Genomic DNA, 13,573 nt, shown 5'->3' with positions numbered 1-13,573 from the left:
CCTTCCAGTTAATGGTAGAAATGAGTATGAAAGCAAAAATGCATCCTGGAAAGCTAAACATTTTAAAAAAGGTAGACAACATTCCGATTTCAGCAAGAGGTCATTTGTGTAGATCTTTTGAGGTTTCTTCATAGAAACTAACAGTTGCATATAGGAAAACCTGAAAATTAGTTGACAAAACAGCCATTTGTGTCAATGATTTTACCTGTAAATTCTTCTATGTATAACAGCTGTTTATAAACAATATACTGTTACATCTGCTGGACCTTCATGGTTGTGTGGATATATAGGACTAGTAGGTTCACCAAGATATTTCAAATATAGGCGTCTGATATTTCCAATATAAGGGGTTGGCAAAGGCTTTGGTTTGAATATTTGTGCATCGTCTTAATTTATTTTATAAAGAATTCTGCTATTTTCTCTTCCTTGACTTTTAATCTTTGAATCTTAGGCTGTTTGATAGGTTGGAGCAGAGCCTAATGGTTTGGAATAGGAGTCTAGGCCTGATATTTGCTTCTCTGATCATGTTTCTGATGACCAAGGTATTTTTCACCTTGAGAACTTTGTGCCCTATCTAGAGTTTACAGCGTGGGATGCTCTGTCAGAAACGTGGCAGACGCCTAGTCCGCCTTAGTGCATAATAGCCTATTGCACTTTTAAAATGGCAAACAGGATATCTGTCACTTTTTGACGGAGTATCCCGTCTGCCAAACTCTCAGTAAGACACCAAAACCCAGAATACAAATTGGCCTGTTAATTCCGTCCCGTGCATAAATCGATATCTATGCACAGGACGGAATTATGAGTTCGGTTTTCTTTATTGCATCCGATATTATTATATTAAATAACCCAACATTCCTTAAATCTCAGCTGTCAAACACTGCCGAAATCTAACAGGGGGCAAGTGTACAGTATTGATTCTACCATGAGGATTTTGGTGTGTATACCCCTTTGCTGCTAGGCCTCCCAGTGCTAAGCCTTTTTTGGCTATTTGGGGTAGTTTGCAAATAGGCCCCTGTAACTTTTTGACCACATAAGGTATCCACGTCAAATGTGTGTCCTTTTCTTCCAACATCATTGGAATTCTTAAGGTGCCCTGGGTTTATGGATTCCCCTGGAGGGGACCCAGAAATTAGCCAAAATACAGCTAGTAGTAGGTAAAAAAAAATGGGAGAAAAGGGCACAGATGAAAGCCTCTGTTTTTGTCCCCTGAAAATGGTATCAACAAAGGGGTTGTTGTGCTGAAATCACCATCTTCTTAGCTTTCAGGGACAAGCAGACTTTTTTCAGTAAACAAAATTATTTACACAGTTTTGGCATTTTTCTAGGACATAGCCTATTTTTTTCTATTTTTTGCTTTTATCCTCCTTCCAGTTAATGGTAGAAATGGGTATGAAAGCAATAATGCATCCTGAAAGCTATACATTTTAAAAAAGGTAGACAACATTCCGATTTCAGCAAGGGGTCATTTGTGTGAATCTTTTGAGGTTTCTTTATAGAAACTGACAGTTGAATATGGGAAAACTTGAAAATTAGTTGAAAAAATTGCCATTTGTGTCAACGATTTTACCTGTAAATTCTTCTAATTATGACAGCTGTTTATAAACAATATACCATTACATCTGCTGGACCTTTATGGTTGTGTGGATATATAGGACTAGTAGGTTCACCAAGAACCCGATGAACCCAGAACCAATGTCTGAGCAACGTCTTGCAATGGTTTTTTATTATGTACCGGGTATATAGCAATTAATTTGGGAAAATATATACATTGGAAAATCGGTATGAAAGACACCTATGTATTTATGAAATTAGAACAAAATGTAGAGTTTAGAAAAAGTAGATATTTGCACATTTCCGAAATTGTGAGTGCCCATACAAGCAGGAGAAATATCGGTCATTTTTCAAAATTACTTCTTTTTTAAACATTCTCTTTCGTTTGGAAGGCAGAAATGCATCATAATTCAATAGGTAATAACAGTTGCTTTACAATTCTTTGTTACCCTACGTCTCCCGATAAAAATGGTACCTCACTTGTGTGGGTAGGCCTAGTGCCCAAGACAGGAAACAGCTGAAAATGCAACATAGACAGTTTATTTTTACACTGAAAACTGACCCTTTTTTTGCAAAGTGCCTAGCTGTAGATTTTGAACCCTAGCTCTGCTGGCACCTAGGGAAACCTAGCAAACCTATGCATTTTAAAAAACTAGACACATAGGGGAATCCACGATGTGGTGATGACTGGTTTTCACCAGGTTCTATTACCCAGAATCCCTTGCAAACCTAAACATTTGTAAAATATCCCACATTTTCCTCACATTTCTGTGGTGGAAAGAGCTGGAATCTGTGTGGATCCACAAAATTCTACACACCCCGTGTTCCCCAAAGTCTGCAGAGAAAAATGATACCTCACTTGTGTAGGCAGGCCTATTTCCTGCGTCAGGAAATGGCTCAAAACGCAACGTGGACACACCACATTTTCTCAGTGAAAACGGACCCCTTTCTTGCAAAATGCCTAGCTGTAGATTCTGAACCTTAACTCTGCCAGCACCTAGAGAAACCTGGCAAACCTATACATTTTTCAAAACTAGACACCCTGGGGAATCCATGATTTGGTGACTTGACTGGTTCTCACCAGGTTCTGTTACACAGAATCAATTGCAGACCTCAACACTGACACTGACACGCGACACTGACAGAGTCTCCTGAGGCGGAAGCCGGGAGAGCGAAAGACACCTTTTTAAAACTTGTGTAATACTTTGTACTTTTAAAACCTACTTGACCCTTGCTTCTCTGAACAGCGCGCCTCGCGCTGCAACGCTTATTTACATCTTGGGCGCCATTCCTGACGGCGAGGCGAGCCACGAGACACGCCCTCCTCGGTTGGCCACGCCCCCTCACCTATACTATAAATAGTGCGCGCAGCTCTCTAAGCGCGACACTGACAGAGTCTCCTGAGGCGGAAGCCGGGAGAGCGAAAGACACCTTTTTAAAACTTGTGTAATACTTTGTACTTTTAAAACCTACTTGACCCTTGCTTCTCTGAACAGCGCGCCTCGCGCTGCAACGCTTATTTACATCTTGGGCGCCATTCCTGACGGCGAGGCGAGCCACGAGACACGCCCACCTCGGTTGGCCACGCCCCCTCACCTATACTATAAATAGTGCGCGCAGCTCTCTAAGCGCGACACTGACAGAGTCTCCTGAGGCGGAAGCCGGGAGAGCGAAAGACACCTTTTTAAAACTTGTGTAATACTTTGTACTTTTAAAACCTACTTGACCCTTGCTTCTCTGAACAGCGCGCCTCGCGCTGCAACGCTTATTTACATCTTGGGCGCCATTCCTGACGGCGAGGCGAGCCACGAGACACGCCCACCTCGGTTGGCCACGCCCCCTCACCTATACTATAAATAGTGCGCGCAGCTCTCTAAGCGCGACACTGACAGAGTCTCCTGAGGCGGAAGCCGGGAGAGCGAAAGACACCTTTTTAAAACTTGTGTAATACTTTGTACTTTTAAAACCTACTTGACCCTTGCTTCTCTGAACAGCGCGCCTCGCGCTGCAACGCTTATTTACATCTTGGGCGCCATTCCTGACGGCGAGGCGAGCCACGAGACACGCCCACCTCGGTTGGCCACGCCCCCTCACCTATACTATAAATAGTGCGCGCAGCTCTCTAAGCGCGACACTGACAGAGTCTCCTGAGGCGGAAGCCGGGAGAGCGAAAGACACCTTTTTAAAACTTGTGTAATACTTTGTACTTTTAAAACCTACTTGACCCTTGCTTCTCTGAACAGCGCGCCTCGCGCTGCAACGCTTATTTACATCTTGGGCGCCATTCCTGACGGCGAGGCGAGCCACGAGACACGCCCACCTCGGTTGGCCACGCCCCCTCACCTATACTATAAATAGTGCGCGCAGCTCTCTAAGCGCGACACTGACAGAGTCTCCTGAGGCGGAAGCCGGGAGAGCGAAAGACACCTTTTTAAAACTTGTGTAATACTTTGTACTTTTAAAACCTACTTGACCCTTGCTTCTCTGAACAGCGCGCCTCGCGCTGCAACGCTTATTTACATCTTGGGCGCCATTCCTGACGGCGAGGCGAGCCACGAGACACGCCCACCTCGGTTGGCCACGCCCCCTCCAACGCCCCAACCAATCAATATAAATAATGTGCCTCGGCAGGAAGCGCAGCGGACGAGCGCAGCGGGCGCGACGATTGCGCGCCGAAGGCGCGCTTAAGGCAAGCTCGTCTGCGCTCGTCCGCGACCGGCCGGGGCAAGGGGCATGTTATGCTGCGCGCGCTACTACCTATTCTCCTGCCCAACTGCGCCGCCTGCGGGGCCCATGGCCGCTATCTGCTTCCACCCGCTCCCACATTTCGTCTCTTGGCTTAACCCCTCCTGTCCCTCTGATTACACCTTACCCTCAACCTGAGCCCCCGATTCCCTCCAGCGGTGGCACAGCTCCAGCGGCTCCTAGGTCCTTCACGGCTATCTATCTAAACACTAGGTCTGCAGTTGCCCACGCCCATGAACTGTCGGTCCTACTGGATCTCCATGCCCCCGACCTTCTCTTTTTAACAGAAACTTGGTTCCGTGACGACTCCCTCCCCACCTTATTGGCCACCTTACCAGCTTCATATTACGCCATCCGGGCCGACCGGCCCAATGGTAAAGCCGGAGGTGGGGTGGCGGTCATCGCTCGAACCGACCTCCCCTTTCAGTCCCTGTCTTTTCCTGATATCGCTACTACTGAGTTTTTAGCTATTCGTACCACCTCCACCACGCCCCCTCTTACCTGTATTCTGATCTATCGTCCTCCCCAATCTCCCCTTTTGTTCCTCCCAGATTTCTTGGATGTTATGGCCACTATCACAGTTAACAACTCCTCTATTTTACTTTTGGGTGATTTTAATTTCTGGCCTTCTGACCAAGCCGAATGCCCATCCTCCAAGGAGTTCTCAGACACTCTCCTCTCCCTCAACTTTATCTCTCACATTCACTCTCCCACCCATGTCAAAGGTCATACTCTTGACCAGATCTGGTCCTCTAACTGCCCCGTTGAATCCCTTTCAATCTCACCCTGCACCTGGTCCGATCATCACCTGATCTCCTTCTCTCTCCCTATTCACCCCCCGATCAAACCCTCGCTCCCCAAAAACACCTGGGTCCGAGCATGGGGCCGAGTAGACCTTGACAGTCTATCCTCCACACTCACTTCCTCCGCCCCCCTCCTCCAAGATCTATCTACCTGCTCTCAGGTCACTGCCATTGATCAATGGCTTTCGGCAGGCTGTAACACCATTGCTCCTCTAAAGCGGGTCTCAACCAAACGAGAGAAAGACGCCAACCAGTGGTTTAATCAAGATCTTAAAGCCACTAAATTGGCGGTACGGCGTGCTGAGCGGGCCTGGAGGAAAAACTACTGTCCCTCCTTACGCCTAGAGTTTATAAACATCCTGACTCTATATAAGAAAAACATCCTTGAGGCAAAAACCATCTACTTTTCCTCCAAAATCCTCGCAGCCGAAAGCAAATCGAAGGAAATTTTTTCGATTGTTCACAATCTAGCTCTCTCGGACCGAACCTCTCTCAAACCCACCCCTTCACTGGAACTTTGTCACTCCCTAAATAATTTCTTTATTCAAAAAATCGAAACCATTAAAACCAATATTCCCTTGCCTTCCCCTACCTTTGTGGACCCTCAGTGTCCTCCTCCCAAGGACCATCTCACCACCCTTCCACCTCTAACCAAGGAATCAATAAACGCTATAATCCCACTCGTCAAATCAGGGTCTCCTTTAGATCCCTGCCCGGCTCATATCCTCCGTCACATCTTCTCTAACTGCTCAGATCCCCCTCTCCACCTCCTTAACAGTTCCTTATCCCAGGGTGTGGTACCCAGCTCACTTAAATCTGCTGTTATAGTCCCTATTCTAAAAAAACCCGGTGCCGATCCCTCTATCCCAGCCAATTTCCGCCCCATCTCTCTCCTACCTTTCCTGGCGAAAGTACTCGAGCGTCACGTCACCTACGCTCTGAGTTCTTTCGTGGAGAAGAACGGGGCCCTTGCCCCCCGCCAGGCCGGGTTCCGCCCCGCACACTCCACGGAGTCTGTTGTGCTTTCGGTCCTTGATAACCTCAGGGAGGGAATGGACACCAACCAACCTCAGGCCCTGGTTCTCCTCGACCTCTCAGCCGCCTTTGACACGGTGGATCATTCCATCTTACTTTCCCGTGTCAGGGCGGCGGGGATCGGGGGTACCGTGCTGGTTTGGTTATCCTCCTTCCTGAGGGACCGCACCCAGGCTGTCCGCCTGGGTGACTTCACCGCAGACTTCCGTGACGTTCAGTGCGGGGTTCCCCAAGGTTCCTCCCTTTCCCCCCTCTTATTCAATCTTTACATCTCCCCTCTTATCTTTTCATTGCAACAAATGGAGGTCACCGTATTCAATTATGCGGATGACCTCCAGCTTGTGTTTAACCTTTCCTCCTCCCCCGATTCCATCTCCAACTTTCAAACCGTCATGATGCATATCCGAGACTGGATGAACCACAACCATCTTAAGCTCAACCCAGATAAGACCGAACTGGTGTTGACGGGTGGTTCATCCAGCCCCTGGTCCCCCATTTTCTGGCCCCCTTCCCTTGGTGCCCCACCCGTTCCCTCCACCTCGGTTAAAACCCTTGGCATCAAGCTCAACTCACAACTTACCCTTCACTCCCAGGTGAGTTCTGTGGTTTCCTCTTCCTTCTTGGCTCTTCGCACCATTCGTAAGGTGTCCCGTTTCTTTTCCTTTGATGCACTAAAACTTATCACCCTTGCCATGGTCGTATCCCGCCTGGATTATGGCAACGCCCTATATGCAGGTATCCCTGCATATAGTCTTCGGCGTTTGCAGCAGATCCAGAACCAGGCGGCACGCCCGGTGTTCAAACTCCCTAAATCCTCTCATACCACTCCTCTCTTGAAAGCTTTACATTGGCTTCCCGTCTGGGCCCGTGTCCAGTTTAAGCTTGCATCTATCACCTTCCAAGCACGACTGGGCACGGCGCCAGCTTTCATCTCCTCAGAGATCAGTCCCTATGTTCCATCTAGGGAACTTAGGTCATCTTCTCAATCCTTTCTCACTGTCCCACGGTTCCGAAGAAAGAAATGGGGAGGCTCGAAGTTTGCGACCCTCGCCTCGACGCTTTGGAACTCCCTGCCTGCAGATCTCAGAGCCTCCACCTCATATCTGTTATTTCGAAAACAACTCAAGACATATCTTTTCGATAAATCCTTTAAATAATTCCCCAGTCCCTCTTCTTTTGTCTAGCCCGGGACTTCTCCTCTGACCTCTCTCAGTTACTAGCGCCAAGAAACCGCAGGTGTACGTGCGCTGTACAAATAATTTTAAATAGAAATAAATAGAAATAGAACATTTGTAAAATAAAAACACATTTTCCTCGCATTTCTGTGGTGGAAAGTTCCGGAATCTGCTTGGATCCACAAAATTCCACCTACCCTGCATTTTTCAAAGCCTTCCGGGAAAAGGGTACCTCACTTATGTGGGTAGGCCTAGTTCCCGCAATAAGAAATGGCCCAAAATTCAACGTGGACACACCACATATTCACTGTGAAAACCTGCCCTTTTTTTGCAAAGTGATAGCTGTCGATTTTGAACCTTATCTCTGCCAGCACCTAGGGAAACCTAGCAATGCTATACATTTTTGTGAACTAGACACCAAGGGAAATCCAGGATGGGGGTACGTGACTGACTCTTACCAGGTTCTGTTACCCAGAATCCCTTGCAAACCTCACAATTTGTAAAAAAAAAACCACACATTTTCCTCACATTTCTGTGGTGGAAAGTTCTGGAATCTGTGTGGATCCACAAAATTCCACCTACCTCGCATTCCCCAAAGTCTTCAGAGAAAAATGGTACCTCACTTGTATGGGTGGGTCAAGTACCTGAGACAGGTAAGGGCTAAAAAACTTTTGAGGCGACATCAAAATTACCTATCACAAAACAACCTGGTTTTGCAAGGAGGGTCCCATTAGGTTTTGGCCCCGGGCCCGCCGGCCATCTAGGGAAACCTACCAAACCCACACATTTCTGAAAACTAGACACCTGGGGGAGTTCAGAAAGGTATGGCTTGAGTGGGTTCCCCAACATTTCCCTGCCCAGAATCCCCTGCAAACCTCAAATTTAGCTGAAAAAAATCAAATTTTCCTCAAATTTCTGTGTAAGAAAGTTCTGGATTCTGCATGGATCCACAAATTTCCTACCACCCAGGGTTCCCAAGCTCAAATTCTGGGTGAGAGGCACACAAGTCACCCCATCCTGGATTCCCCTTGTTGTCTAGTTTTCAAAAGTGTACAGGTTTGCTAGGTTTCCCTATGTGCGGGCTGCGCTAGGAACCAAAATCCACAGGTAGGCACATTGCCTAAAACAAGTATGTGCCTAGTGGGCTTTCTGCCGCCCTGGGGTAATGGAGGGGAGGGTTGCCCTGGTTTGCCCGCAGGGGGGGTAGAAAGACTGTGGCTATGTTTTGGGGGGTGGGGGCATTGGTATGCCCATTCTGGACACCCCCCACATAAAACAATCCAGCTTAATCACTGGCGCTTAGTGGGCTTTCTACCCCCCCAGGGGCAGATCAGGTGACACTGCCCCATCTGCCCCTCTGGGGGCACAAAGACTGTGGTATTTTTTTGGGGAGGTGTGGGCATTGGCATACCCATTCTGGCTGACCTCAACCTTGAATTAAAAAAAATCCTAAGGCCTAGTGGGCTTTCTGCCCCCCAGGGCTATTGCCCCAATATGACTCCTGTTCAACCCCCATTCCTACAATATACAAAAATCCCTGGTACCTTGTGGGCTTTCTGCCCCCTCCCCCAGGGCAGATCAGGGGCTCTTGCCCCCATCTGCCCTGGGGAGCAGAAAGACTTGCATTTTTTTTGGGTGAGCAGCCCCCACCCCTACATCAATAAAAAAAATCCCTGGTTTCTAATGGGCTTTCAGAAAGACTGGAATTTCACTGGGGGTGGGGGCAATGTCATGCCCATTTTGGGTAGCCCGCACCCCAACATCAATACAAAAGAAACATCCCTGCTTTCTAGTTGGCTTTCTGCCCCCACCCCCAGTGAAAATCCAGTCTTTCCATTTTTGGGAAGCCCAAACCCCAATATCAATAAAAAAAAATCCTGGGTTTCTAGTGGGAGCAGATTAGGGGCTATTGCCCATATCCTCCTGGGGGGGGGGGCTTGCAGAAAGACTAACATTTCTCTCGGGGGGGGGCATTGCCATGCCCTTTTTGAGCAACCCCAATGCCGGTGGGCAGAAAGACTGTTGTGCCCAAACAAATATGGGGGGAGCAAAGGCCCTTGCCCAAGGGGCCGCTCCCCCCTCCCTAGTGGTAGTGGGTGGATCCCTGCTTGGGGATCGTCCTCCTGGGGTGATCCCAAACACCTAGGAAAGGGTACCATTGGAAAAGGGAGATGCTCCCGTTTTCACTGATACCTCACCCAAGTGATTTAGTGCTCAGGGGACTGAGATAGGCGGACGAGCACTGAAACACTAAAACTAAAACTAAGTTTCAGTTTCGTTTTCAATCTAATGATGACTGCGCCATTGTCATTAGATTGAAAAACTTGGAAGGGCCTCGGGTGGTTGGGGAAGCTCTTTCCCACCTACTGAGGCCCCCCCAAAAAATGGAAATTCTTCTACTGTTTGCAGCAGAGGGAATTCATGCCCCTGTCATCATGACGGAATGGTTCCATCATGAGCACAGGAGTACTGGTGCTCATGACGGAACCATTACGTCATGAGCATCGAAGGCCTTCAACACCAAAATATGCATGTTATTTCCCAATAACTTGCAATTGATGCTATTTATTGCACCCGAAAAATTACGAACTCCATGGTATTGTTATTTACCTGGTGTGATAAATAACACCTTTTCTTGTGATCAATAAATAATTAGGAGTGCATGGATACTTCGAAATGGGTTGTTTATTAGATTTTTTTCTGCACAGATGTTCACTATTTCTTTAACATAACATGTGTATTTGTAAATCGCAGGTGCACCAAGAAGGATATCTTGGCACTGAATAACATATGTTCATTGTTACTTAACGGTACTCGTTTTATTAACCTCAGAAGGATGAAAGGCTGAGTGGACCCACCGGGATTTGAACTTGTGACTATGAGATCAAACACAGGCCCCTACGGTGGAAGCATTAGTCCACCAAGCCACCAGACCATGCAGATGATTTTCCCTGACTGAAAAAATTACACAAAAGCTAGCTTGGCATTCAGGGGCAGTTGTGAGACCTCAGCTTTGACACAGTTGTTTTTGCTTATGTTCAGAGGTTAAGTTGAAAGGGTGTATAGAGACAACTCACATTTTTACCTTGCTGCTGGTCAGCTCTGGTGTTCTGATTGAACAAGTACATAAACATCATATTTGATTCTGCTGCAGGAGAAACCACTGACTCTGCCTGGCTGGACACTGTCCGGCACTATCCTGCCCCTTGGGCAGAGTTTGCCACTGAGAACATCATCTTCACCGTCACTGCAGAGAAGGCCAAAGCAGTGGAGAAGCCCAGCGCCCTCATGTCCATGTGGGACCGCATGATGGAAGCGATTGCCGAGCTAGCCACCATACCTTTCCCCTTCCAGAGGCAAGAGAGAATTGTGGAGGATGTCCAAATAGCAGTGGGTAAGTATTGCACCCAGGTACTTCTCTCCTACACACTACCAGATCCAATTTTGTCACAAGTGGCACCAGTGGTAGGACTAGTGCATGCCACACACCCTGGCCAGTGTAGAGTTCACCCTGACTTTTTGAGTGTCCAATATTTACTCGGCACTTGCAATCACAGCACATTCCAGGGTCTGAAGTTTACTCTGTAATCAATGATCTGAAAGATGGCATCAGAAGATTCATCAGATTTAGATCAAAATATCAAATAAAATAACATTGCTCCAGCCGAAAAGATCAAGCTTTACTTCACACTCTGTGGGGCAGGGGCAGTCACTATTTTGAAGTTTTCAAGAATATGTTTAAATATTTCCAAGTATAAAATGGGCCTCCCCCCACATATACATATTACAGTAATATATATGCCTATCCTGGCCAGGCCTCTGCGGGTACAAAGAGTCGTACTTGGCTGGGAGCAATACTTTGAAATCTATTCCCACAGACTGCATCAAAGGCTTGGTTGTCATGCTACTAGATGGAGACCTTCTGTTGTTTGAGTCTCACCAACCATTTCTCCATCTTTGCTTTTTACAGTCCTGTCTGCTCTAAGCCAAGCCTTTTATCCAATCTCACAGTTCATCCACTACTTCCAGGTAGATCAGCACGTCTAAGAGTCAGATCCGCTCTTCGTTTCATTCTTGTGTGTGACAGGGACTGGTCAATGGGATCTCAGAGAGGTGGCAAACTCCTTGCACACAACTCTAGTGCATTACAGTCTCACACATATTCCATACTTCTTCTAAGACTTCAGTGCCCAGTCCCAACTCAGATCAGTCTGGGAGTCAATGTTTCCAGTCAATGTCCCCCGGATGCTCCTTAGTCGAGTATGGGGAAGCCGATGATGCGCCTTGTCACACTGTGCGTGCGAGGACTCTTCCTCCTGGTGGATTCTGTCCTACCATCATACAAGAGCTTGGAGTGTACAATGTAGGTTTAATGAATATATTTCTATCTGCTGCATTTACATCATCTACTCGTAGCATTTCATTGACTGTTTTTCTCTCCCTGCACTTCCATTCTGTTTTGTTCTATGTGAAGCCTTGGATCTAGCCCCATGGCTCCTGATTCTGACACCCTATGCACATGCCACTCTCTGTAACATCCCCAAGACTGTAAAAATACTATATTACCAATTAAGATGTGGCTGCCTCACAAAAGGCACACAAGACCTCATGGTGCTTGGATTGTGGCCACAGCAGGACATAATCAGTCCAAAGGCCTGGAGAAGCCTCTCTCACAAAACCAGCCTCAGGATTTTATGAAGGGTATTCAGTGAATGATGTCTCCATGTCAGTGCCACACAGAGCTTCAAAGAACTGCTCCTCAGACTAAGGAGTGATGACCCCAAGAGAGGAGGGTTTGTGGGGCAGATGTGTCAATGGAGTTCATTTTTTAAGTTTCAAAAGGTCACTCGAGAGTCTAAGCTGTGATGCAATCAGACATATATGTTGAAGCTTTGTGCATCAGGGCATCAGATTGGGACATCTCCTTGACGTGATAATGCCATGCTCTTGGCACACATTCCACCAACTTTGGGAATATGTTTGGCAGCTGACCCTTGCCATAACAGAGCTTCCCTGGGAAAGCTCTATATCCCAATCAGGTATCACCTATTCACACATATAGATTGAGGTGTCAGAGAACTTTTACTGGAGCCTACTTAGCAGGGCCCGGTACACTAGGGCCCATATTTAGAAAGGTTTTGCGTCAGGTTTGTGTTACTATTTTAACGCAGACTCAACGAGGTATCTATTTTTGGATTTTCAAACCAACGCCAATTGGTATTAGCATTTGTTTGTTAGAAAAAGCCATGCAAACCTGTGTAAAGGGGCATTCATGAAGGGTACATGGCCTTCACATGCAACCACATGTTTTATAATGCGAATCCCTATCTTCCAAAGATAGAAGACAGGGTTTTGCGCCAAAAATTAATGTCACTTGAAACAGGCATTAAAATGAGAAATGCTTTCACTTCTCTATTCTTTTCCAACTTTGCATCTGTCCTGCACTGTATAGAAAACATACAAAGTAGGACAAGTTTTAAATTCAGTCTAAGTATGGTATTGTGTACTGGAAGGGCATACTAAACCAATGCTAGACTCAGGCACATGCCTTTGCGCTATGGTGCAAAAGTGTGTGTTTGTTGCTTGGCAGCAAACTTCTGCATCGGCGCTGGGGAGAGGGGAGGACAGTGCCATATCTCTCTAGATATGGTGCTCTCCAGCTCTCTCCTAACCACACAATGCAGCGCAGCAACTTTGGTGGCTCAATTGTGTGACTTTTTCGTAAATTTGAGCCCAGGAAAAGAAAAACCAGCAGCATCAGTTAAAAAATTGGGTAAAAAGTGGTGAGGGCTCATCCTGTAAAAATTATCTTTCCTAACATATATAGACAATTTCCTAGTGATAACTGGGGGCCTTATCTGCAAGAAAGTAACGCAGCACGGTGCTGCAAGCCATTTTTCTGCTGTGTGCTGCGTTACTTTCAGAGCGCAGGAATGCATTAAATCTACAACAATTTGGCAGATCCCTGTGCTCTCCCCTGCGCTGGCCCACAATTGGCTGCCTTGCGCAGATGCAGACGCCCTTGCGCCCTGGTGCAAGGGTGCCTGTGTTCTGGGATAGTAGTTCCTAAGAGGTGTTTTCCACTTTCTATGTGTGCTGCATAATGTAGCACACACAGAGTGAGGACACAACTAGGAGAAATGAAAACATTTCTGTTAGTTGCTCCGCTCTACGACTCCCCTATGGAGGCATAGCATTCTGACGCATTCCCAGGTTTACGATTTCTTGTAAATCTGGGAATGTATCGGGTTCCATGGGTGT

At 46.9% G+C, this 13,573-nt stretch overlaps 1 protein-coding gene across 1 annotated transcript in view; it reads left to right on the top strand.

Moving 5' to 3' along the window:
* The window catches only part of LOC147693347 (TRPM8 channel-associated factor homolog), a 171,546-nt gene that overhangs the window by 97,586 nt on the left and 60,387 nt on the right, over window positions 1–13,573 (top strand). The window contains exon 6 of the mRNA XM_086933678.1: window positions 10,467–10,706. Within this exon, the coding sequence (XP_086789804.1) occupies window positions 10,467–10,706 (240 nt within the window). The remainder of the gene's footprint in view (window positions 1–10,466; window positions 10,707–13,573) is intronic.

The sequence above is a fragment of the Lissotriton vulgaris genome, chromosome 8, assembly GCF_964263255.1.
Source record: "Lissotriton vulgaris chromosome 8, aLisVul1.2, whole genome shotgun sequence".
Lineage (NCBI taxonomy): Eukaryota > Metazoa > Chordata > Amphibia > Caudata > Salamandridae > Lissotriton > Lissotriton vulgaris.
This window is presented reverse-complemented; position numbering and strand designations above follow the sequence as displayed.